Below are 25,191 nucleotides of genomic sequence, written 5' to 3'. Positions count from 1 at the left end.
TCTTGGGAATGCTTTAGGAATGGCTTCCATAAGGCCGTGGCCCACTTTTTCTGTCTCATCAAGGTGTTCCTTGTTAGGCAGAACCTGACAAACGTCTTCTGGGAGATGTTTACCATCAGCAGTTCTATACCGTGTTCTGCCTCCTCCAGACTCACCAGAACCTGACTCAATTGATAAATGGCAGGGAGGCTGGGCTTGCAAGTAGGCCAACTGAGTTAGAATTCTCCTGTGAAACTGCCCGGGTCTTTACAGCCTTTTGGAAAGTCCTTGGCTGTAGCCCAGAGTTCAGCTTTGGTCCAGGGTGTCAGAGTGAGTTATTTTGGTGTCCTTATCTCTCCTGGCCGTTGTGATTTATCTTAAACGGATGTTGGGGCACAGGGTCCAGCGCCTCAGAGGTCCCCCCCTCCCTCTCTCCTTTCCTGATTTCATCCTAAGGGGAGGGGTTCTCTTTGGGGAGGGGTGTGTTGTGATGTGAGAGGTTGTGAGGTTGTAACCCCTCAAAGACCAGAGTACAGGCCGGGCCGTCTGGAATGAATTCACAGATTCAAGCATTCTTTGAGTCAAGGTGGCAAGATTTATTGTTACGCTTTTCAGCGGGCAAGGATTCTTACGGATCCTGCAACCTTAGAGAGGTACAGTTAAAGTTTATATGGGATAAAATACAATAAAACATATGCCAAATATGCTAACTAGGGGCTTCAGGGTGGGATTAGGGAGTGGTTAAGGAGTGGTCAGTTCTTAAAGAAACATGCAGGGCAGTGAGGTGGTGCAGTGGCCCTGGAGTCAGGAGGACCTGGCTTCAAATCTGGCCTCAGACCAAACGTTTGACACTTACTAGCTGTGTGACCCTGGGCAAGTTGCTTAACCCCAATTGCCTTTAAAAAAAAAAAAGGAACATATACTTCTTGTTCCTACTACGCAGGCATTTTACCCAGAGTTCATTAAGAAAAGCCCACAAGGTGGGCCACATGGAGGTGTGGTTTTAGGCCTGCTTTGTCACTAAGTCAACTAGAATTCAGGGTAACTGAGAGTTGTCCAGTCTGCCACCAGTCAATGTCTTGTTTGACAAGATAGATGTAGGGAGTATCCATATGTCTGAAGTCTAGAATACAGTTAAGGAGGAGCCCAGGATGTAGATAATGAGGTAGGGCGGTACTATAGATAGTCCAGTGGGGATGAATATCTTTATGACCCAGTGCAAAGCCAGTTCAAACTAATAATTACTTCAGGTGCTGTTTGTAACTGCACCAGGGAGAGAGATAAGTGTCTTGCTGGGGCCCACTCATGAGTAATTGCTAGGCACAGTGTCCTTGGGCTGGGGAGAAACTGTCAGGGATAGTGTTTCTGAGGCTAGGGAGAAATTGGGGTCCAAGTACAAGCACCCAAACACAAGCACCCAAGCACTCTGTCAGGTGGATAGGTTTTCTTAGGGCTGGGCAATTTGATCTGACATGAACCCAAATCTCTGATTTCCTATTGTAACTGAGCAATACAATTCTATCACTGTAGAGGGCCCAGATCTTCTCTTCTACCCTTTCCCCATTTTTAAAAATTCTACTTAAGGTTTCCTTAAACAAGGTATAAGAGGCTTCTCCTTTGGTAGTTTTGAGTAGCCATTTATTAAAAGCATTCCATTTCTTAAGGCAATTTATTTTATCCTGATCAAAAGAACCCCCTGTTGGCTAATAGTGATAAGGGTCACCTTGGGTCCATTTCTGCCATTTAGTTAAATACATAACATAAACATGTGGCCAGCAGCCATCATCTTGGGAAGTTTGGTTCTCCTTGGAAACTTGGTCAAGATCTTACTTTATTTTGGAATTTGTATTTTCACCAAATAATATGTACTACCTAAATTAAAAACTGGGGATATTTAATCAGTTGCTAACCCTAACTTCACTGTAAATCCTGGCACTCATCAGCCCCAACCTACAGGTTCTCACAAGTCCCCACCAGCAAAGTCTTCACCACTTCCCCACTTACCAGGTATCTGCCTTGTGGAGCCCACAAAGGAGTCTGCACCCTGTGGCCACAAACCCTTGGGCCCTTTGGGCCTTAGTCATTGGTCAACATTTCCCTTGCCACTGAAACCGGAAAAGTTTTATTAGCAGGAACGTAAGACATTAATGCTGAGGCACCCCAGTACAAAAGGGGCTGAATAATTGTTACAGAATGATTAATTGAAGTGCATGTCCTCCTGACTAGAGGGAATGGAGGCATAGTGAGTACAGGACATGCATGTACTCAGAGAACAGGAGAACCTAGTCTGGCTGCTCCAAAGATTGGGAGCTAGGGAATGCTTTCTATGGTTTTGCAACAAAGAGAGGCATGAGAATAGGAGAAATGCAGAGTACCTAGGACCAAGATGTTTGTGTAAGCTCTGTCCATTTGGGGTCAGTATGAACCAGTTTGAGCCAGCCCTGTGGTTGCTGGCACAGTAGACATGTTAAAGACTCACCCCTGAACACTGCAAAGGATCACTGGTATGTCAAACTTGAGCAACACTCATTCCACTTTCTGATTGGCTGATTTGATTCCCAGATTATTTTAGCCTCTTTTGGATAATGAGGGGGCTCAAGCAAGTCATGGTGATTAGTAAACTCACTATCATTCCATTTCCACAGAGCCTCCAGCCTAGGAGCAGCAGGTGCAATATGTTTGAAAATCACTAAGGGGAGGTTCCGGGAGGAGTCAAAGTAAAGAGTGTACAGTCTTTCCCAGGAACAGGTGAGGCATAGAAACAGGATGTTCTGCAGGAACAATTAACCTCTAGGCTGGTTTGGGCCACTTTGGGTGATCAGAGTTCAGCAAGGTCAGTGAGAGAACACCAGGAAAGGCATCTTTTTTTTTTTTTTAGTCATTGATCTGGCTGACTGCAGGCTCCTGATTGGCACCTTTTGGCAAACAGGCTCACTCTGTGTCCCAGTGCATGTGGCTGGTGAGGTAACTCGTGGAAAACAGACATATTAATCTCAGGGGCACTTTAACAAATGTAAATCCAAAATTGATGGGACTGAGTTTGTCCTAAACTAAATTCTAATGGGACATCATTTAAAGTCACATGTGTTTTTCTATTAGGATAATTACGATGTTTGACCTTAGTTTGGGGATTAAAATTGTCCAACTAGAATAAGAGACTGAGGCAGAATTCTGAGACAATAGCACTTTATGAAAGATTTCATGGTCCCCTCTAATGAAGTGGACCTCAGATCTTTCTCACAGTCTGAGGTGCTCCCTTCTTACAGTACTTTGTTTTTTAGGGTTTGATACTCAAATATGCAAAAGAGGCATGGCAAAATACAGCATCTCACGGGCTGATAAATGTTGCTCTTTAGGGCCAAAAAAGACATATGGGGGGCACAGGTTGGGTGAAGCCTGGGGCATGTCCACTGACTAAGTAGTCCTAAGATGTTCACTTATACGGGCTGGACAAGAGAGAATGGTCCAGAGATACAATGACTTGGGGGACTTTCCAAAGCACCAAGCAATGCCACCCACGCTGGTTTTGGACATGGAAACTGAGTAAAACAGGATGGAGATACCTTTGTCAGCATTCTTATGGTTGCACAAGTAAGCCTTGGTAAACAAGCAGTGAACATTACATTAAAGTTTGAAGTCTACTATAAGAACCAAGCTATCCCCATATAATTTATGTAGTATATGAAACTGATTAATACTGACTGAAATAGAGGAGGTATCCAAATGAATGATTTCTCACAGTAGGTCAGATCTTAATGCAAAATATGTATAAAATTTGATATGAAGGTGATGTTTGGAAATTGTGAGAATAAGAAATAAAAGTGTAATTGGACCAAAATTATGCTATACTGGTATCTGAATGCAATCAGCCCACAGTGTCAAACTGAGAAAGGCATAAAGTCATTTTCTATTTAAGATGATTTGGAAAAGCATTAAATTGAATTGGTGTCATTGGACTGCCAATAATTTTATCTCACATTTGAAATCCATAAAATCATTTTGCTATTATCTTCTAATTTTTCATATATTGGGATATTTAGGAAACTACTGTGTATGAAATGTTGCTAATTAAAGAATGATTCCTAGAAGTTGATAAAATTATTTTTGTTGCTCAGTTGTTCAGTTACCTCTGACTCTGTGATCCCATGTTCCACAGCATGCCAGGCCTTTCTATCCTTCACTGTCTCCCAAAGTTTTTCCAAGCTCATGCTCATTGCTTCCATGACACTGTTCCACCTCATCCTCTGCCATCTCCTCTCTCTTCCTTTCATCATTTCCAACACCAGGGTCTTTCCAGTGAGTCCTGTCTTCTCGTTACGTGGCCCAAGTTTCAGCTTCAGTATTTGACCTTCCATTGAATAGCATGAATTAATTGGATTTGCTCTCCTTGCAGTCCAAGGGACTCTCAAAAGTCTTCTCCAGCACCACAATTTGAAAGTGCCAATTCTGCAGCAATCAGTTTTCTTTAGATTCCAACTCTCACAGCCATACATTGCTACTGGAAAAATAATGGCTTGGACTAAACTTACTTTTATTGGCAAGGTGATGGTTCTGTTTCAGTATGCTTTCCAGATTAGCCATAGCTTTCCCGCCAAGGAGCAAGCATCTTTTAATTCTATGGCTGCAGTTGCCATTTACAGTGATCTTTGAGCCCAAGAATATAAACTCCATTTCTTCTCCCTCTATCTGCCAGGAGGTAAAGGGACCAGTTGCCATAATCTTAGGTTTTTTTTTTTATTGTCAAGCTTCAAGCTAGCTTTAATACTCTCCTTTTACCCTTTTCAAGCAGCTTCTTGGAACTTCTTCACTTTGTGCCATCAGAGTGTAATCATCTGCATATGTGACATTAAGCCAATCAGGGTCAACTGACTGGCCAAGGGTCACACAGCTTATAAGTGTCTGAGGTCACATTTGAATTCAAGTCCTCTTGATTTCAGGGCCAGTGCTCTGTCCACTGTGCCACCTAACTGCCCCGACATTGGTAACATTTCTCCCAGCAAACTTAGTTCTGTCTTTTGATTTGTCCAGACCAGTATTTAACCTGATGTACTCTGTATATGTGAAATAAATAAGGCGGCCATAGACAGGCTTGTTGTACCCCTTCCCCAATCCCGAAGCAGTCAGTTGTTTCACGTTCACTTCTAACTTGCTGCTTGACCTGCATATAGGTTCCTTAGGAGAAAAGTAAGATGATCTAGGAGTCCCATCTCTTGGAGAACTGCCCACATTTTGTTGTGATCCACACAATGAGACAGAAGTGGATGTTTCTTTCTGGAATTCCCATGCTTTCTTCCTAATCCAGCAAATGTTGGCAATTTGTTCTCTCCTTCCTCTGCCTCTTTGAGAACCAGTTTGCACTTCTGCTCATTCCTGGATCACATTGAGCTGAAGTCTAGCTTGCAGAATCTTAAGCATAAATTAGCTGTAGTGTGAAATGAGTGCATTGTTTGGTAATTTAAACATCCTTCTTCATAACCCTTCTTAGGATTGGGACTTAAACTCATGTTTTCCAATCCAGTGGCCACTTTTGAGTTTTAAAATTTGCTTGTGTATTGAGTGAAGCACTTCATTTTTTTTAGTGAAAATTTTATGTTTTATTTTTTTCAAATTACATGCAAAACCAATATTTTAACCTGTTTTTAAATTTTGAGTTCCAAATTTTCTCCTTCCCTCTATCCTGATATTGTGATGTGAAACTGTGTGTGCAAATGCAAGATGGTCCTGTGCCCAATGCCAGCAAAGGAGTCCTTATCATTTCTTTCTGACCACTTTACTGCCTATGAACTGAGAGCTCTCTAAGCTGCCGCTGTTGCCTTGGTGAGGAGTGACCTTCACCACAATGTCCTCCAGGCCTAACCATCATCAATTTTCCTGTAGCCTCCAGAGTTACCTTGTTTTGGAAAATTGTCTTATGCTGACTTTTTCTTGGTTCTTCCACTCAAGAATTTGATTCAAAGCATTATTTAAAGTTGTTTGGAGGGGGGTTTGGGAGAGTTCTGGGGAGTTTCTGCCCTTACTGAGCCATCTTGGCTCCTCCCCCCTTCTTAAAGTCATAAATGTAGCCTTTACTTAGTTTATGATACTATAAATTGCTGCAGACTGAAAAAAAAAGTTACCCTTTTGTATGTCTCTTGTCTGCCTACCAAACTTGACAGGAGTTAGAAAAACAGCAGGAGAGACTCTGTCTTTTTGAAGGCTTTGCAAGTTCCTCAGAAAAACTTTCATTCTTTTTACACCCCTTTTCCTTTGGCTGATCTGGCCACAGGAAACAGTCTCTTTAGATTTAGCAAGACACAGCACTATCTCCTGCAGAGGAGTCCTGGGAGGTCCCTCTGACTGCCCAGATCTGTGGATTGTAAGTGACAATCAGCCCAGACACCTCTTATGGGGTTTGTAGCTCTTCTCATTTCCCCTGCCAGGCTGGCGGAGCCCAGCAACCATGGGAGGCTGGTTAGATAGAAATTGCAGGGCCTCTTACTTGCCTGGGAGCAGCTGCTTCTCCACACGATAGTTCTGCTCTGCCTCATGTGCAATCAGGGAAGCCCTTCCTCATCACCATGATTGTTGGGATCACAAAAATCAGGAGGCAGAAATGATCTCAAGTCAATGAGAAGTCTTCTGACTGTCCCATTTAGTAGCCTGAACATAGGCTGATACATGCATGTTGGTGGCCTGCAGGAGACCACAAAATTCCTTCAAATCATCACAATGCTTATACCCTTGATCAAGCACCTCTGATTTCTTCCCTTCACCAAACATTGTTCCCCAGTTGACATACTGATACAAGTTCATTTCCTTATTCTGAAGACCTTCTGTTTTGGAGAACATCCAGATGTCTTTTTTCATGCAGGGCTACAGTTTATGAGCCTATTTCCTCCTGTTTTGGTCTTGCAACCTAGTGGGATGGCATGAATTATTTTCCATTATTTCATCATTCTGTTACAGTGAGACACAAAATATAACCTTCACCACTGACTTCTTTGTTCCAGAGAAAGGCATGTCCCCATCGAGCACATTCATAAGGTTTCCTCCTAGTACAAATCCTCTGATGAGGATAAGAGATGATCTCTGGCTAAAGGCCTTCTCACATTGAGTCCATAAATGGCTTGTACCCAGAATCTTCTGCTTTCTTAGAACCTCTGTACTCCATTTACATGCCTTTCCACAATAAGTTTTAATATCTTATATGAATTCTCTGATGTGAAAGGGGGGCTGACGTTTGTCTGAAGGCTTTGCCATATGGATTGCATTCTCTCCACTGTGGATTCTCTGATGTTCAGCAAGCTTGGAGCCACCTCTGAATGCCTTTCCACACTGATTACTTTCATAAGGGTTTCTCTCCAGTGTGGATTCTCTGATGTCTAGTAAGATTGTTCCTAAACGTGAAAGCCTTTCCACACTGATCGCATTCAAAAAGTTTCTCTCCAGTGTGGATTCTCTGATGTACTCTAAAACTGGACCTCCATGTAAAAGCCTTTCCACATTGATTACATTCATAAGGTTTCTCTCCAGTGTGGATTCTCTGATGTATTCTAAGACTGGATCTCCCTGTAAAAGCCTTTTCACATTGATTGCATTCATAAGGTTTCTCCCCAGTGTGGATTCTCTGATGCTCAGCAAAGCTGGAGCTGAAGCCCTTTCCACACTGATTACATTCATAAGGTTTCTCTCCAGTATGGCTTCTCTGATGTACTCTAAGACTGGACCTCCCTGTAAAAGCCTTTCCACATTGATTGCATTCATAAGGTTTCTCACCAGTGTGGATTCTCTGATGTTCAGCAAGAATGGAACTGCCTCTGAAAGTCTTTCCACATTGTTTACATTCATAAGGTTTCTCCTCAGTGTGGATTCTCAGATGTTTAATAAGATGGGAATGGATTATGAAAGCCTTTCCACACTGATTACATTCATAAGGTTTCTCTCCAGTGTGGGTTTTCTGATGTTTAGCAAGAGAAGAGTTGCTTCTAAAAGCCTTTCCACATTGACTACATTTATAAGGTTTCTCCCCAGTGTGGATTCTCTGATGTTCAGCAAGAATGGAGCTGCCTCTGAAAGTCTTTCCACATTGTTTACATTCATAAGGTTTCCCCTCAGTGTGGATTCTCAGATGTTTAATAAGATGGGAATGGATTATGAAAGCCTTTCCACACTGATTACATTCATAAGGTTTCTCTCCAATGTGGGTTTTCTGATGTTTAGCAAGAGAAGAGTTGTCTCTAAAAGCCTTTCCACACTGATTACATTCATAAGGTTTCTCTGCAGTGTGGGTTTTCTGATGTTTAGCAAGAGAAGAGTTGCTTCTAAAAGCCTTTCCACATTGACTACATTCATAAGGTTTCTCCCCAGTGTGGATTCTCTGATGTATTCTAAGAGTGCCCCTCAGTGTAAAAGCCTTTCCACAATGATTACATTCAAAAGGTTTCTCCCCAATGTGGATTCTCTGATGTATTCTAAGACTGCCCCTCTGTGTAAAAGCCTTTCCACACTGATTACATTCATAAGGTTTCTCTCCAGTGTGGATTCTCTGATGCTCAGTAAGACCAGTCCTCACTGTAAAAGCCCTTCCACACTGATTACATTTATAAGGTTTCTCTCCAGTATGGATTCTCTGATGTATTCTAAGAGTGCCCCTCAGTGTAAAAGCCTTTCCACACTGATTACATTCATAAGGTTTCTCTCCAGTGTGGATTCTCTGATGCTCAGTAAGACCAGTTCTCACTGTAAAAGCCCTTCCACATTGATTACATTTATAAGGTTTCTCTCCAGTGTGGATTCTTTTATGAAAAGCAATACTGGTTCTCCGAAGGACAAATTTTCCACACTCATCACACTTGTAAGGTTTCTCCCCAGTGTGGGTTGTCCGATGTTTAGCAAGTCCAGAGTTGCTTGTGAAGGCCTTTCCACACTGATTGCATTCATAAGGTTTCTCTCCAGTGTGTCTTCTCTGATGTACAGTAAGAGTGAATCGGTGTGTAAAAGCCCTTCCACAGTGATTACATTCAAAAGGTTTCTCGCCAGTGTGGATTCTCTGATGTTCAGCAAGCCTGATCCCATGTGTAAAAGCCTTTCCACACTGATTACATTCATATGGTTTCTCTCCTGTGTGGCTTCTCTGATGCCCAATAAGACTGCCCCTCTGTGTAAAAGCCTTTCCACATTGATTACATTCATAAGGTTTCTCACCAGTGTGGATTCTTTTATGTAAAGCAAGATTAGCCCTTAGAAAGAAAGATTTCTCACACTGATTACATTCATAAGGTTTCACCCCTGTGTGGATTCTCTGATGTTTAGCAAGATTCGAGTTGCCTGTGAAAGCTTTTCCACACTGATTGCATTCATAAAGTTTCTCCCCGGTGTGGATTCTCTGATGTTCAGCAAGACGACTCTTCAGTGTAAAAGCCTTTCCACACTGATTACATTCATAAGGTTTTTCTCCAGTGTGGATTCTTTGATGTTGAGCAAGACTGGAGCTGCCTCGGAAAGTCTTTCCACACTGATTACATTCATAAGATTTCTTACCAGTGTGGATTTTCTGATGTACACTAAGACAAGACCTCTGGGTAAAAGTCTTTCCACACTGATTACATTCATAAGATTTCTTACCAGTGTGGATTTTCTGATGTACACTAAGATAAGACCTCTGGGTAAAAGTCTTTCCACACTGATTACATTCATAAGATTTCTTACCAGTGTGGATTTTCTGATGTACACTAAGATAAGACCTCTGGGTAAAAGTCTTTCCACACTGATTACATTCATAAGATTTCTTACCAGTGTGGATTTTCTGATGCACACTAAGATAAGACCTGTGGGTAAAAGTCTTTCCACACTGATTACATTCATAAGGTTTTTCTCCAGTGTGGATTCTTTGATGTTGAGCAAAACTGGAGCTGTGTCTAAAAGCCTTTCCACATTGATCACATTCATAAGATTTGTCTCCAGTGTGGATTATCTGATGTACTCTAAGACAGGACCTCTGTGTACAACTCTTTCCACACTGATTATAGTCATATGATTTACCTCCAGTGTGGATTTTCTGATGTTGAGCCAGACTTGCCCTATTCATGAAAGCCTTTCCACATTGATTACATTCATAAGGTTTCTCTCCAGTGTGGATTCTCTGATGTAGAGCACGGATTTCTCTCCAAGTGATGTCACAAGGACCATCATCCATGAATCTTTGCTCCCGAGTTTCCTCCACAGAAAGACTTAGCTCTGCCGTAGTCTCCTTCACTTTCAGTCTCATGTCTCCCTCTGAAAGAAACAAGCAATAAAACATATGTAATTATTTCCCCTTCCCACCATTGGCAGAACATAAATTCCTTTATAATCTCTTTCCCCAGGTAAAGAGAAAAGTCTTCAAATTTCGAAAGTCTTCAAATTAGCAGAACAAATTGTATAAAAATGCCATTACCTCACATCCCAAGGATGATTTAATTTACAAAGAGCTTCACACACAACCACGTTAGATCCTCACAACAAATCTGTGACAGAGGCAGAACATTTTCATCACATTCACAACTCAGGCCATGAGCTCAGAATGACTGAGTGAACTGACTGAAATCTCAGAGGGTGAGACAAGAACTCAAACCCATGACTTAGCATGCTTTGCCCACAGTACTAGACAGACTGTTTCCACTTTCAATATTTCTTTTTCATCATCTGTACTTTCGATTTTTTTCCCTAGATATATGCCATTTGGTGCACATATACTAAATATTCAAATTATTTCATAATCTTTCATATCTGGAGGTATTATGTAATTTCCCTAGTAATAGTCTTCAATCTTATTTCTTTCTCTTGCAGTATTTAAGGTCATATGAAGAATATCAATACTGTTTTTTGTATTTATGTAAAGCGTAAAAGATTTTGTTCTGGCCTTTAAAAATTTTATTTGTGAGGCAATTGGACTTGTGGAGGGTCATATAGCTGGTAAATGTCAAGTGTCTCAGGCTGGATTTGAACTCAGGTCCTCCTGATTCCAGGGCTGGTGCTCTATCAACTGTACCACCTAGCTAGCTGCCCCTTGGCCTATTAATGTTTTGGGCTAGCCATTACCTCTCTCTCTTTTTTTTAATTGTCTTTAAATGCCTGCACTCACTAAGATAAAAATGAAATCCTTGTAATAATGATTGCACATGTATAACCTATATCAGATTGTTTACTACTTCAGGGAGAGGAGAGGGGAAAGATGGAAAGAATTTGGAATTTGAAATCTAAACAAATGTTTAAAAAGTGTTTTAATGTCTAATAGGAGAAAATAAAATATTATATTAAAAATAAACTATATTTGTACTAAAAAAAAATCCTCATAATAAATGCAATTTTAAAAACGTATGGTCTTTCCCATGTCTGAAAATATGTATCTCATACATGAATTTGAGTCTATCATCCTTTTGTAAAGAAGTGGGAAGGTATCTGGATGTGGGTTTGCCTTGACACTTCTAGTGTAGAAGACCTTTGTTCTCTTCACCCATCATGTGTGTTTGGTCCCCACATGTTTCCAACCCCACTCCTCTACCTCTTGGCTCCAGCCAGACCCCCAGGTGGCTGGCCCCATTCCAGCATATTCCTCTTTCTGCTCTTTCTTCTCTGTCCCTGACCCCCGACATGTATTTGGTCTGTGTGCTGGCTTCCTCCCTCCGCAGGTGCTCAGCTTCCTTCCTACTTCCCCCACCCCACCTTCCCTATCAAATTCACATTTTGTAAAAATCACTTTTTGTAGAGTTCTGAGCAATGGTCCACTTATGAAAAGTGAGAACTGTCTGAACCAGTTTCATTTACTGTCTCTGTACCTTGGCACATCTCCCTCATGCCTATAAAGCTCTTCTTCTTTAGTAACATCTTTTTAGAATCCCTAGCTCCTTTAAAGCTCAGGTCAAGTACCACTCCCTAAAGGAGACTTTTTTGGATTATCTTCCACACGCAGAGAAAGTCTTTGTATCTACATATATATGTTTCCCCTCAAAAGTCTTATTCCCTTTGATAGAATGCAAGCTCCTTGAGGGCAAGAAGTATTCCATTTTGTTTCCCAGTACCTACCACAATGACTGACATTTCTAGGAAAACATTTGCTTAATAAATGCTTATTAAATGATTAATTTTCATAAGCTTGCTTATTTAATAATTTTGTAGTCATGTAGTTTTACTTTAAAGTATATTTTGAGTTTAGTAATGTTGCAAGCCATTATAAGCTAGAGAATGCTATTTTTAACACAGTATACAGTTCTCTGAATCTGATTTTTTTTAGCCTCTTTACAATTCTTTGTCTGCAGCCACTGTAACTTGTACCTTTTAAGCTTCTTTTTCTTAATTTTATATTCTTTGACAGTAGGAATTATAGTTGAAGGTACTGATTGTTAAAAAAAAAAGTGGTCAGGTGAAGTAGACGGGGAAGGTTGGAAGTGAAGCAGAAGTGGCCAGCTGCTTGTGGAAGGTGGTTTTGCTTTGTCTTGTTCTGAAGGCTCTTCAACCAGCTACAATGTCAGCAGACAATGATGTTTCCCTCTCCATTTATGATGAGACTTTGGGATCAAAACTTGCTCAAAAAGCTAAAGAGGCACCATTTGTCCCAGTAGGAATGGCAGGCTTTGCAGCTATTGTTGCATATGGATTATACAAACTGAAGAGAAGAGGGGAGACTAAAATGTCTGTCCACCTGATTCACATGCGTGTGGGAGCCCAAGGCTTTGTAGTAAGAGCCATGACTGTTGGCATGTTGTACTCCATGTATCGGGAATACTGGGCAAAACCCAAACCTTAGGAGGAAAGATACTGTCTTCATGCTGATGTTTTAGAGCTAAATACCTCACATTGAGGTTTTTGTTTATGTTTAAAAATAAATCATTTAGGGATACGTGGTTCCAAAAAGCAGCACAAGTCAGACATGACCAATCATGATATTTTAAAGATTGGATTTTTTTCATGGAAGCTTTAGTTTCCCAAGTGATTCCAGGTACACTGATTGGTATCAGAGAGTTAATTAGGAGAACTAAGTTAGTACAAAAGGAACTGGTCACTGAAGCTTACTTGGGTGATAAATTATATTCATAGTCCCCAAATCTCAAAAATTAATGACTAAAAAATTAGAGGTCCAGACATAGCTCCTATTGCTTTAAGATCAGAAATATTTTGGGATATGATATGGGAAGCTGCTTTAACACAATTCAGGAAACACTTCCTCATCTTGTAGAATTGGTGGAAACTTCAGTGTCTAGGGCTGCCTGGCTTTGACTAAGGCCAAAAGAACATCTATAAGAAAAACGTGAAATAAAATATTGTAGCAAGAGTTTTCTTGTTTGTATTTAAGATGAGCCTTGAACAGTTGTTAACCAGGCTACTTAACACAGTAGTATTATGAAGTTAGTAAAAGATAAGAAGAACAAATGGTATGGCTTAGTTGTATTTTTGCTGCTACCACACTGAAATTGTTTTTTAAATGCCATCTGTTTTATATGTATTTGAAGTGCTGGTTCAGCAGTAAAGAGACTTAAAATGTGTGCAGTATTGTGTTTTCTCTGTAAGAGTCATGTCCAACTGAAAAATATATTATTGTGCTTTAGATTTGATGGTTTATCATATTATGGGCAGCATTCTCCTTAGACAAATGTCGACATATTTAAGTAATGCTTTGTTACACTTGTGGAATTCTAATGTTTAAAATGAATTGACATTCCATGGTATTAACATGGTATGGATATTATTAAATAAAATGAACATATCACACACACACACAAAAGAACTGGACAGCATGCTTCATTATTAGTCTTCGGGAAGTCCCTTCCCATTTATGGGTTCACAAAGCCCATTGGAGATTCTAGACAGTGGGCCAAAGGATTAACTAAAAATTTGCTAATGCCACCTTAAGCAGTAAGTAATCATAAACTTTTGATGCTAAGATATTTACGCTCTAGGACAACAAGCTTGTACAAATTTCAATAATGGGATTCTTTGTGCAGTGATTCCAAATCATTATGGTCAGGCATATAATGCTTTTGGGGTTCTTCCAATAAGAACATCACACTCTGACTGCTTCTGACTGTTTGCAACATGTTCTTTCTGTTTCTCAATTCAACATCAAATTGTTTCCAAACTTCCTGAAACATTGGACATTCACGTGCAAATGGTCACAGGCATGCACAGACCCTCACTATCTCGCTGTAACTGCACCACAGTAGTCCTTTCATTCCTGGGTTACCTTGTAATCACAACTCCTCAAAGCTGTAATTACCAGATCAAGGTGTTATGGGGGTTTGCATTCTTGCAATAGAGATAACAGGCTCTTTGGAACACTAATTGCTCTGCATATACAGTAGAGGCCACATTGAAACCATCACGGACCCCTACAACTGTTCTACAAAAACAGACCTTAAAGAGCCCCTCATTGCAATGCTAAGATTGTTCTCAGATTTGAACCTATACTCTACTTTTGTTATTATTCGCCTCCCTGTCAGCTTCTCAAATGAACTGTTTGGCAACACAGATTAGTCAATTCAGTAGTTTCAGTGAAAATGTACCTGGTTTTCCATGGATAGAAAAAAGAAAGTTATGTCTGAAGAAATATTATCCTTACAATGTTGGTTTTAAATAGAAACATTGTTTAAAAAAAGATGTATTCTGTGCAATTAACTTTCAAGTACATTTATCATTATACATTATCACGGTCTTATACCATGGGACATACTTGTCATGAGCCAGGAGAAAAATAAGTCTTTTATATAATAACCATCAATTCATTGTATTTACTGGTTAGGGAGCTCAAAACAATGACTTTCCATCATTTGGGATTGTTTTGGATCATTGCATTGCTGAGAAAAGCCAAGTCATTCACAGTTCCTCGTTAAACAATATTACTGTTATGATGTACCATGTTCTGGTTCTGTTCACTTCCTCATGCATCAGTTCATGTAAGTCTTTCCAGGATTTTCTGAAATCATCCTGCTTGTCATATCTTATAGTACAATAATATTCCATTAAAATCATATATCACAGCTTGTTTAGCCATTCCCCAATTGATGTGTATCACTCCAATTTCTAATTTTTTGCCCCCACAAAAAGAGCTGCCATAAATATTTTTGTACAAATAGGTGCTTGTCCCTTTTTTTGGATGTCTTGGGGATGTAGACCTAGAAGTAGCATTGCCCGATGAAAGGGTATGCACAGTTGTATAGCCTTCTGCGTATAGTTCCAAATTGCTCTCCAGAATGGTTGAATAAGTTCACAGCTCCAACAGTGCATTAATGTCCCAATCTTCCCACATCCCCTCCAATATCCAACATTTTCCTTTTTGGTGATATTAGCCACTTTGATGTGAGGTAGTACTTCCAAGGTATTTTAATGTGCATTTCTTTGATCAATAGTGATTTAGAATATATTTTTCATATGACTATATATGCTAGCTGTTTTTTAATTAATTAATTAATTGATATTTTTAATCATGATTTTGATTTAGATTATTTCCCCCAATTGTGTTCTCCTTCTCAGATTGTTATTATCCTCACTCCTTGTCATTTCTCTGTTGAATTATATGTATTTCCATTCAAAAACAATCTCTTTTCAAGTAGATCAATTAAGAGTAAGGTTCATCTTCTGTTTTTCTCCAACTATCTCCATGTTTGTTTACTACACTGGGAGCTCCCTGATAGCAGAGACTTTATTTTGCCTTTCTTTGTACCCTTAGAGCTTAGCATAGTGCTTAAAACACAAGGTGCTTAATCAGTGTTTATTGATTGCCTGACTGGGTAGAGGGCTGACAGCACACCCTAGCCTCTACTTCAATCCCTGCATTCTGGCCTCTCTCTGAATTATCAAATGCATGTTCTGGCTTCAGTCACAGTTCTGTCTCTTTCCTGCATTAGGTTCTAACTCTAATGGAAGCTGACCAGACCCAACATTGAAGACCAGAGATGCTTCTTTCTCGGCTCCTGAAGGGTCTCATACCATGGGACACCTTCAAGTCTCTACCTCCCAGCTCCCTAAACTGAGGTCATAATCACTACATGAACCTGGTCAATGAGTCTCCAAGAATGGGACAGAGATTGAGGCATAGAGATCAGGAAAGGGACTTGGGCTAATGATTTATGTATAGCTCAGCCTTACACGACTTCTAAGTAAGACAGCAGCCTTCACTCCAACTCATGTGCTCCTGGATGAGAGAGAAAATCATGAAATCTGGCCACTTGGGTCCATCACAAATTTCAACTACATAATCTCAGCTGGACCCTCATTGTGGCAAGGCAATCCTTTGACATCTACCAAACTGATTCCCCATGCCACTCACCACAGCAGCTTTTCCTAATCTTTTCATTCATCCCCAACCCTCCCTAATGGCTAACCCTACCCCTAACCCTATCCACACCTTCTCACTTAAGAACTAGGCCTCTTACTTCATTGAAAAAACTGGACATTTATCAAGAGCTATCTTATTCTCCTTATCTCACATAAATCACAGCGCTTATTTCCTTTTTGACCCCAGTATCAGAAGATACTTGCTTGCTATATTTGCTAGAGCAAATCCCTTTATGTGTGCAAATAATCCCATTCCATCCCTCATCTAGCCTATTATATTCTTCCCCAGTATATCCATTTTTTCACTAATTTTCACTCTCCTACACTAATGACTCTTTCCCTGTTGACACAAATAAAATCATTTCTCTCAAAACACCTTCAATGATCCACACATCCCCATGAGATATTGTCCAACATATTTCCTTTTTTTTAGGACTAAACAGCTAGACATGGCCATTTACAACTGGTGTCTCCAACTCCTTTCTCTTGCTTCCTTTGAAACTCTCTGCAGTCTGGCTCCCACCTTCATTGTTCAACTGACACTTCTTTCTCCAAAATTACCAATAATCTTCAAATTGCCATTTCTTGAACCTCATTCTTCTTGACTTGTCTGCAGGCTTTGACACGTCAATCACCCCTTTCTCTTGATACTCTCCTCTCTAAGCTTTAGTGACACAACTCTCTTCTGGTTCTCATTCTCCTTGCCCCAACCATCCCCTCTTCCTACTTTCCTAATGCTATCACAGGCATCCTCCAATAATCCAGGCTTAGAGACGAAGTATCATGCACTTCTCAACAACTCTCACACATGCACACTCTTGACCCCATATTCAATATTGAACAAAGTCCTGTAATTCCACTTGTGTGACATCTCTCCCATACAACCCCTTCTCTCCCACCATTGTCATCTTCTTGACTCAGGCCCCAATCACCTCACACCTTAGATATTTCAGTGCCTTCTGGTTGATCTGGCTGCCTCTCTCCCCTCAGTCAGGCAATCCTCAACCCAGTTGTCAAGGTCATTGTCCTAACGCTCTCACCTGACCATGTCACCACCCACTCAACAGCCTCCTCTGGCTCCCCAGCACAGGATCTAATATAAAATCCTCTCTCGGGCTGCTAGAGCACTTCATCACCTCCCTCTCTCCTGCTTTTCTAGTCTTTTTTCACCCTATTTCCCCCCATATATGCTATATGGCATGGGCCTCCTTTGTTCTGTGAACAGGACACTCCACCTCCTGACTTCCTGGGTTTTTCTCAATACCCTTTTTGCCTAGAACACTTGCTTGGCTTCCCTAAAGCCCTGGCTAGAACCCATCTTTTACAATAAATCATTTTCAATCCTTCTTAACTTTAGTGCCTTCCTTCTCTTGACCAGCTCCAATTTATCCTGTCCATAGTGGGTGTCTGCACAGTTGTTGGAGTGTTGTCAGCCCCGCCAGACTGTGAGTTCCAAGAGAGCCGGGGATGTCCTTGGTATCTCTTTATGTCTCTGGTGTTTAGCGAAGGGCCTAGCATGCAGCAGGCACTTAATAAATGTTTATTGGCTTGAAGGTCTAAGAAAGAGCTCATATTGGAGAACCTAACCCCTTTTGACACTTTCAGGAGATTCCAGGTCCCTAAATTCCAAATAATGACTTCTTATAAGATGAAAGATTTATCCCCAGAAGGAGCTGAAAGGCCATGGAGTCTAACGGCCTCATTTGACAAATGGGGAAACTGAGGCTCCATTTTTTCAGTGAATGACCCAAGAAGCCACAGCTAAAAAAAAAATCTGAAAGAGAATTCCAAGGCAGGTCTTCCTGCCCCCAAATCTAGCACTTGCTTCACCATAACATTGCCTCTGGTAATTACAGTTCTCATATACTTACTTTTGCCTCACTCACCTGGACAGCGGCTCCTCAGGCCTTCTTGCTCCAGCATCCATGGTACTTCCCTTTGCTCAAAATAAGAGATCACATCTTCTCTGGGAACTGGAAGCCCTGGGCATAGAAGTCAGTTAGGGATGAGCATGGAGAGAAACTTGTAATTTAGTTCTCTTTGGCGAGAGGAGTGTGGGCATAGATCTGCTCCACTTTGAGAATCACTCCATTCTGGTCACCCATAGAGAAGTCTGTACTGACCCATCAGAGCTTATGTTGCAAGTAACCCAAAATAGGATGTGTTGTACAACCTGTTCTGAGAAACAGCCAAACCCTCTGCCCCCCATCCTGTTATGCTCCTCAAACTGGATAAAAGGGTAATTATGACAGATTGGCCTCAAGCCCCAGCTCCAGGGACCTTGATGAATCACCCTTTGCCCTGTCCTCCTGCACTGGCTCCTCACTCCCTGAAACCCACAGAAACCTTGTGTACTGTTCATTCAGGGAGCGTTTGCCCCTTTGGGTGAGAGGAGGGGGAAAAGTCATGGAATCGGTTTGGAGTCAGAGAATTTGATCTTGTGCACCTTCTTCATAGAAGGATGGACTCATTGCATAGTTTCCATTGTCTAGAAATCAGAGGCAGCTGATGGTGCAGCGGAGAGAGCCCTGGGCCTGGAGTCAGGGTTGCCTGAGGTTAAATCCTGCCTCAGATAGTTACCAGCTGGGTACCTCTGGACAAGTCACTTAACAGCTGTTTGTCTCAGTTTTCCAACTACAAATTAGGGATAATACCACCCAACTTTAAAGGCTATTGTGAAGATAAAGTGACATAATATTGTAAAGAAATCACTTTTCCCGGCACATGGCAAATAGCAGGTGAATATAAATGTCTATTCCCTTACCTTCCTGCCCTACCATCTATGCGGGAATTTTGGGGTAATAGGAAGGAAGATGAAGGACAAATGTGCTACACTGGCTATAAGAGCTATGAGCTACCAATGTCTGCTTGTTAAATAGCAGACTATTCCAAACACCAGGCCCATCCCAAAGAGGAAGGGGTTGCAAGGAAAAGCTGGCTGAGCAGTTCTCAGAGATTTGGCCAACAAAATTCATGTCCGAGAAGAGGTTAGACCAAATAACCCCCGAGATTACTTCCATGTCTGAGATTCTTCCACACTGACTGTATCTCTGACCTGAAGCTACCTAGAATTGGTAAAAGATAGCATCAGCTGCAACAAAGGAAAATCTCTGGTTCCTTGCACAGAATGCAAAGACTTCTTATAGGAAAACTAGGTAGCATGAGGGGTCTGTCTCTTTGACACAGGAGACTAACATTTCTCTCTTTAATAATTGATAGATCCTCCAAACCCTGCACACTAGGGAATGAAGATGTTCCCTTTGCTTGCAGACTCAGAGTTACCAGGGGAAGTGTCCTTACCCAGAGAGAGCAGGTTCCAGGCATTCTCCAGCATGACCCCCTTGTACAACTCCTTCTGAGGAAGGTCCAAGAGGCCCCACTCCTCCTGGGTGAAGTCCACAGCCACATCCTTGAATGTCACTTTCTCCTAAATCATCAAAAGTCATAAGCCATAGAGCTGAAAGACACTGAAGAGGTAAATAGTCCAAACCTCATTGATTTATAGGAAGAAACTTGAAGTCCAGAGAAGAGATTAGCTCAAAGGTCATACCCTTTATGACTCAACTGTTGAAACCTCAGTCAGTAAGAGCCCTGTGGAATTTTGAGAAAAGCATTTTATATGGTCATCAGTTGGAAGAAATCCGAGAAATGTCTTATTTTGCAATGTATCTCCCTGTGGAATCAGGGAGAAAATGTGTTCTATCTCTGAGGTGGATGGATCCATGGAGAAGAAAGAGAGGGTGATGTGAAATTTCTGCCCTCTCAGAAGTGATATATGTGATATGTTTTAAAGAAAACTCTGTGAAGTCTTTGTGAGAAGCTGGGAGTTTTATGAGATCATTTAAAAGAGAACAAAGTTAAAGATCTAGTTTGTTTCCTGAGAGCTTGAAGAAAGTCTTATCTGAATGAAAACACGAAGAGAATTTTAAAGAGATATCATCAGATTCTGCACTGCACTGAGTGGTATGAGATAGTTTTCAGTCAAGTGAAGAAGAGTTATCTGTTATTACATTGAGGACTTGAGGTCACTCATATCCAAAACAGTTCATGCTTTTGATTTATGATTGCTTTCATTTGTCCATGGTGTATATTCCTTAATTACAAAATTAATTACATAATAAAAAGAGTAACTATGATGGAGAAGGGCAAGCTAGGTGGCTTAGTGGATAGAGCACTGGGCTTGGAATCAGGAAGACTCATCTTTAATGAGTTCAAATACAGACTTAGTAACTTAGTAGCTGAGTGACCCTGAGCAATTCACTTAACCTTGTTTATCTCAGTTTCCTCATCTGTAAAATGAACTGGAGAAGGAAATAGCAGTATTTTTGCTAAGAAAAGCCCTAATGGGTTTACTAAGTGTTGAACATGAATGAAATGACCAAACAACAACAATGATGGAGAGAGGAGGGCCTTTATTGCTAAAAAAAAGGGCAATATTTAATTAGTTTGGGTTTTGTTTGAGCTAATTTATCAGAAGAGTTTAGCCAGTTTCTTTATGAAAAATGAATTATCTAAACACACCTCTAAAGCTGCAGAAACTTGGGAAAACAAGAGTCAAAAGAATGAGCTAAGAGTCTGACTGATGGGCCATATATAGGAGAGGCTGGCCAGATCTGAGCATATTTTGATACTTGGGAGGGGCCATCCATATTTCTAGCCTTATACATTCACAACACGTGTTTGGCCAATGAACTTGGAATCTGATCCATTTCAGTCATAAGCATAGGTTTCACTTTGGGAATAATCCTCCATCCTATTCATAAAATTGTTGATTCATTTTTCATCATTGTGATTTCTTCTTTAAAACATTTGATTTAGGGTTTTCTTGTAATCTGTATTTCACCTTTCACTTCTTTATTCTATTATTTTACATTGGAACAATTGAGAAATTTATTGCTCTTTTACACTTCTTGAGATTCCTAAGAATTTCTAAATCTTTTCTTTTCTCTAGGGTCCCCTGAGTCACTCCTTTTTCACTTAAGAGTCAGACTTGGAGAGGATTTGGGGAAGATGGTCAGAAAATTTCAAGCTCTCAAGATTTTCCTCCACAAAAGAAATGAAACAGCACCTCAGGGTGAACATAGAGCAGTTAAAATACACAAGAGTAGGAAGTCCTCCTGGAATCATCAGGGAAAACCTTAAGAAAAATCCCAGGATGAGGTATGCTCCCTATGAAGAGTAAACACTTCCAGGCCAGACCCTTGGTCAGCCTCAACAATAAGCAGCAAGTCCTGGGGTTAGCCGGGTCGGAAGGCTGCCTCTGCCCCAACCCCAGGAACTTTTAACTCCGGGACAGTGAGGGGAGTTGGGTGTCTGAGCCAGGAACAGTGGACAAGAAATAATAGACCCAGCTGTGCCATGGAGACCCCACAGGGGCGAGAAGGAACCGGCACATATCTGGTAAACGCAGAGACAGTGAGGCGGGGATGCGGCTGGCTGTGGGCATTTACAGGAGGCTGGAGGTGTTGATTTGGGTTCAAGGTCAGACGGAGAACTGAAGGAGGATCTGAGGCCAGAGGCACATCCCCCACGCCCCAGGCCTAGAGATGATTACAAAAACTAAAGTATTACAAAAAAATGCCCAGACAAAGGAGAAAGAATCTAACCATACAGAGTTTCTATGAGAATACAGAAGACCAGAGTTCATCTTCAGAGGACGATACAGAAGCAAAGAAACTCTCTCCTGCTCCAAAGAATACTGTCAAATGGTCAACTGCCCAAAAAGAATTTATAGAAGAACTTAAAAAAGACTTTAAAAATCAAAGGAGAGAGATTGAGGAAAAACTAAAAAGAAAAATAAGAATCCAAGAAAAACAAGAAGATTATGAAAAGAAAGTCAACCAATTAGAAAAGAAGATCCAGAATCTTAAAGAAGAAAATGACTCCTTAAAAATCAGAATTGGGCAAGGGGAAGCCAGCAAAGTTATAAGAGATAAAGAAATAATAAAAACAAAATATAAAGAATTAAAAAAAAAGAAAAGAACATAAAATATCTCATAATAAAAATAACTGATCTGGAGAACATATCAAGAAGAGAAAACATAAGAATAATCAGACTACCTGAAAATTATGATAAAAAAAAAGAATCTTAAGAAATAATTGAAGAAAAATGTCCTGATACATTAGAATAGGGGAAAGTAGAAATAGAAAAAAAATCTACCAATCACCAAACTGAAAGAGATCCTACGAGGAAAACTCGCAGGAATATTACAGTCAAGTTCTGAAACCCCCAGGTCAAACACAAAATACTATGAGCAACAAGAAAAAAATTCACATATGATGGTGCCACAATTAGAATCATCCAAGACCTAGCAGTGGTGCCGCTAAAAGACTACAGGTCTTGGAACACTATATATCGAAGAGCAAAAGAACTGCTGTTCTAGCTGAAAATATCACACCCAGCAAAACTAGGCATAATTTTGAATGAAAAGAAAAAAAGACATTTAATGAATTGTCAGACTTTAAGGATTTTAAAAAAAAACAACTGAGTTTAATAGAATATTTGACATATAAGAGCCAAGAGAAATATAAGGTATATACCAATGACCAGTTACAAGGGATTGAATAAGGACAGACTGTTTACTTTTTATGTATGTAAAATGTACAATCCATGTCTAAGATTGTTATTAGTAATTGGGTAATTCATAAGAAAGATTGGGGTAGGGGCAGCTAGGTGGCACAGTGGATAGAGTACCGGCCCTGAAGTCAGGAGTACCTGAGTTCAAATCCGGCCTCAGACCAAATAGTTGACACTTACTAGCTGTGTGACCCTGGGCAAGTCACTTAACCCCAATTGCCTAAAAAAAGAAAAGAAAAAAAAGAAAGATTGGGATAGACCTGAACATGATATGCCTTCAAAAAGTAAAATCATTCAGGAACAGCTGAAAAGAGTCATTATCTTATACAAATGAGGTGCCAGAAGAACTGATACAGAGGAATTAGATGAGGGAGGAGGACTGTTAGCTTTGGAAGCCTACTCTCATTGGGAATGGGTTCAAGAGGGAGCAATACATATACATCTAGAAAAGTATAAAAATCTTCTAAATTTAGAAAGAAATAAAATGCTAAGGGGATAGGGATGGGGGAGAGGATGAGAGGGATCTTCAGAGGGGAGGTTGAGGGAATAGGTTAAAGGGGATTATAGAAGGATGTTTAGATTAATGGTAATGTGAAAGTAAGGGAGGGGTTGTTGGAGGGGGTAGGTCAAGTAATAGGAAGGCAAGGTAGCAGGTAGAAGTAAAGTAGAGGAGTCAGGAGGGATAGGAAATGAGATACACTCACACATAAAAACAAAGATTAGGGTTAGAATCTGTTAAGGAATGTATATGTTTATATATGTAAGTATGTATGCATATATGTATGCATGTGTATTTGTGTATATGTGTATATATACATATCTATCTACATATCTATCAATTTATCCATGCTTAATTGTAGTGTCTGGGAGGGGGAGGAAGGAGAGAAGGGGAAAAAAGAACAAAGTAAAAAGTGCACAGCATAGAACAAAAGAAAACTTACAAGGAAGTAAAGAAAAGATGGACAGTTTTCAATGCAATGTGTAGTATTTATTATTCAGGTTTTCTTGAAATGGACACTTATTGGGGCAGCTAGGTGGTGCAGTGGATAGAGCACCGGCCCTGGATTCAGGAGGACCTGAGTTCAAATCTGGCCTCAGATACCCAACACTTACTAACTGTGTGACCCTGGGCAGGTCACAACCCCATTGCCTAGCCAAAAAAAAAAAAAAAGAAATGGATACCTATTACTGTTGTACACATGACATGCTTTTTTTCTTTCCTTATTTTGTATATAAGTTTCAATATTTAGGTCCCTAATATGTTTCTTTTACTTTTTCATATTGTGTATTTGTTTACTAAATAAAAAAAAAATTAAAGAGTCAGACAGGACTGAAGGTACTGAACAACTTCTTGAAACACTCTATAAGACTATAATCTGTACCCTGGTTTAATTTGTCTTCCACACTCCACTGCCATGCCCCACCCCCACCCTAATATTATCATTGCTACCAATGTAACAAGTTTTTTTTTTTCCAGGAAAAAATTCTTTTCTACGCCACTGAGCTTTAGAGAAAAATTATCCCAAATGTCTCCATAGAAAGTTAGCTGGCTCCCAAAGGACAAATCACCAGGCTTTCCTTCTCTCTTCAGATCTCTGTAAATCCCTAATAGACACCAGCTTCCTGGTCACTCAGTCAAGAACCTTAGGTGTAATCTTCCATTCCTAAGTATATCAGCCCCCACTTCTCATATCAAATCTGTAATTGAGCCCTGTCAAGTTCACCCTTTCACTATCCCTGGAATACATCCCCACCTTTGTGAAGGCCCTCATCACCTCACACCTGGAATATGGCAACAGCTGCTGGGGACAGTCTGCCTGCCTCAACTCTCTTCCTACTCCAGTCCATCCCCCAGTCAGCTGTCAAACTGATAGAAAGGGTTGTGTGTGTGTGGGGGGATTCTGACCATGTTATACTCTCATTGCATAAATTACATAAATGGCTTCCTATTACCCTCCAGAATCAAAAATAAAATCCTATGTAGCATTCAGAGCCCTTCATAACCTGGTCCCCATTCAACCTTTCCAGTCTTCCTACAGCTTATCTCCACATACTCTGGAATCCAGTGGCACTGCCCTTCCTGTGAGTTCCTCACACAAGAAACTCTGTCCTGACTCTGGCTGTCTCCATGCCTGCCATGTCCTCCCTCATCTCCACCTCCTGCCTTTCTTCATGTCCCAACTGAAAATTCCACCTTCTAGAAGAAGCCTCTCTACAAGTTGTGTAACCCTGGGCAAGTCACTTAACCCCTATTTCCTTGGAAGAACAAAACAGAACCTTCCCTCATCCTCTCCATTCTAATGCCATCCCTCTGATCATGCCCTATGTGTCTGGTACATAGTCTGTTT

The 25,191-nt window shown here is 40.6% G+C and overlaps 1 protein-coding gene and 1 pseudogene across 1 annotated transcript in view; one reads left to right on the top strand and one right to left on the bottom strand.

The window, feature by feature from the left end:
- Positions 1 to 551: 551 nt before the first annotated feature.
- LOC110202054 (uncharacterized) overlaps positions 552 to 25,191 on the bottom strand; it is a 32,149-nt gene continuing 7,509 nt past the window's right edge. The window contains 4 exon segments of the mRNA XM_078149204.1: positions 552 to 7,311; positions 7,313 to 10,233; positions 18,153 to 18,248; positions 19,567 to 19,693. Of these exon segments, the coding sequence (XP_078005330.1) occupies positions 7,162 to 7,311; positions 7,313 to 10,233; positions 18,153 to 18,248; positions 19,567 to 19,693 (3,294 nt within the window). The 3' untranslated portion in view covers positions 552 to 7,161.
- LOC110202057 (HIG1 domain family member 1A, mitochondrial pseudogene) lies at positions 12,461 to 12,774 on the top strand (annotated as a pseudogene).

This window comes from Phascolarctos cinereus, unplaced genomic scaffold (genome assembly GCF_003287225.1).
Source record: "Phascolarctos cinereus isolate Bilbo 61053 unplaced genomic scaffold, phaCin_HiC Scaffold_2;HRSCAF=192, whole genome shotgun sequence".
Taxonomy (NCBI): Eukaryota; Metazoa; Chordata; class Mammalia; order Diprotodontia; family Phascolarctidae; genus Phascolarctos; species Phascolarctos cinereus.
The sequence above is the reverse complement of the archived record's forward strand: the minus strand, read 5'-3'. Positions and strand labels throughout refer to the sequence as shown.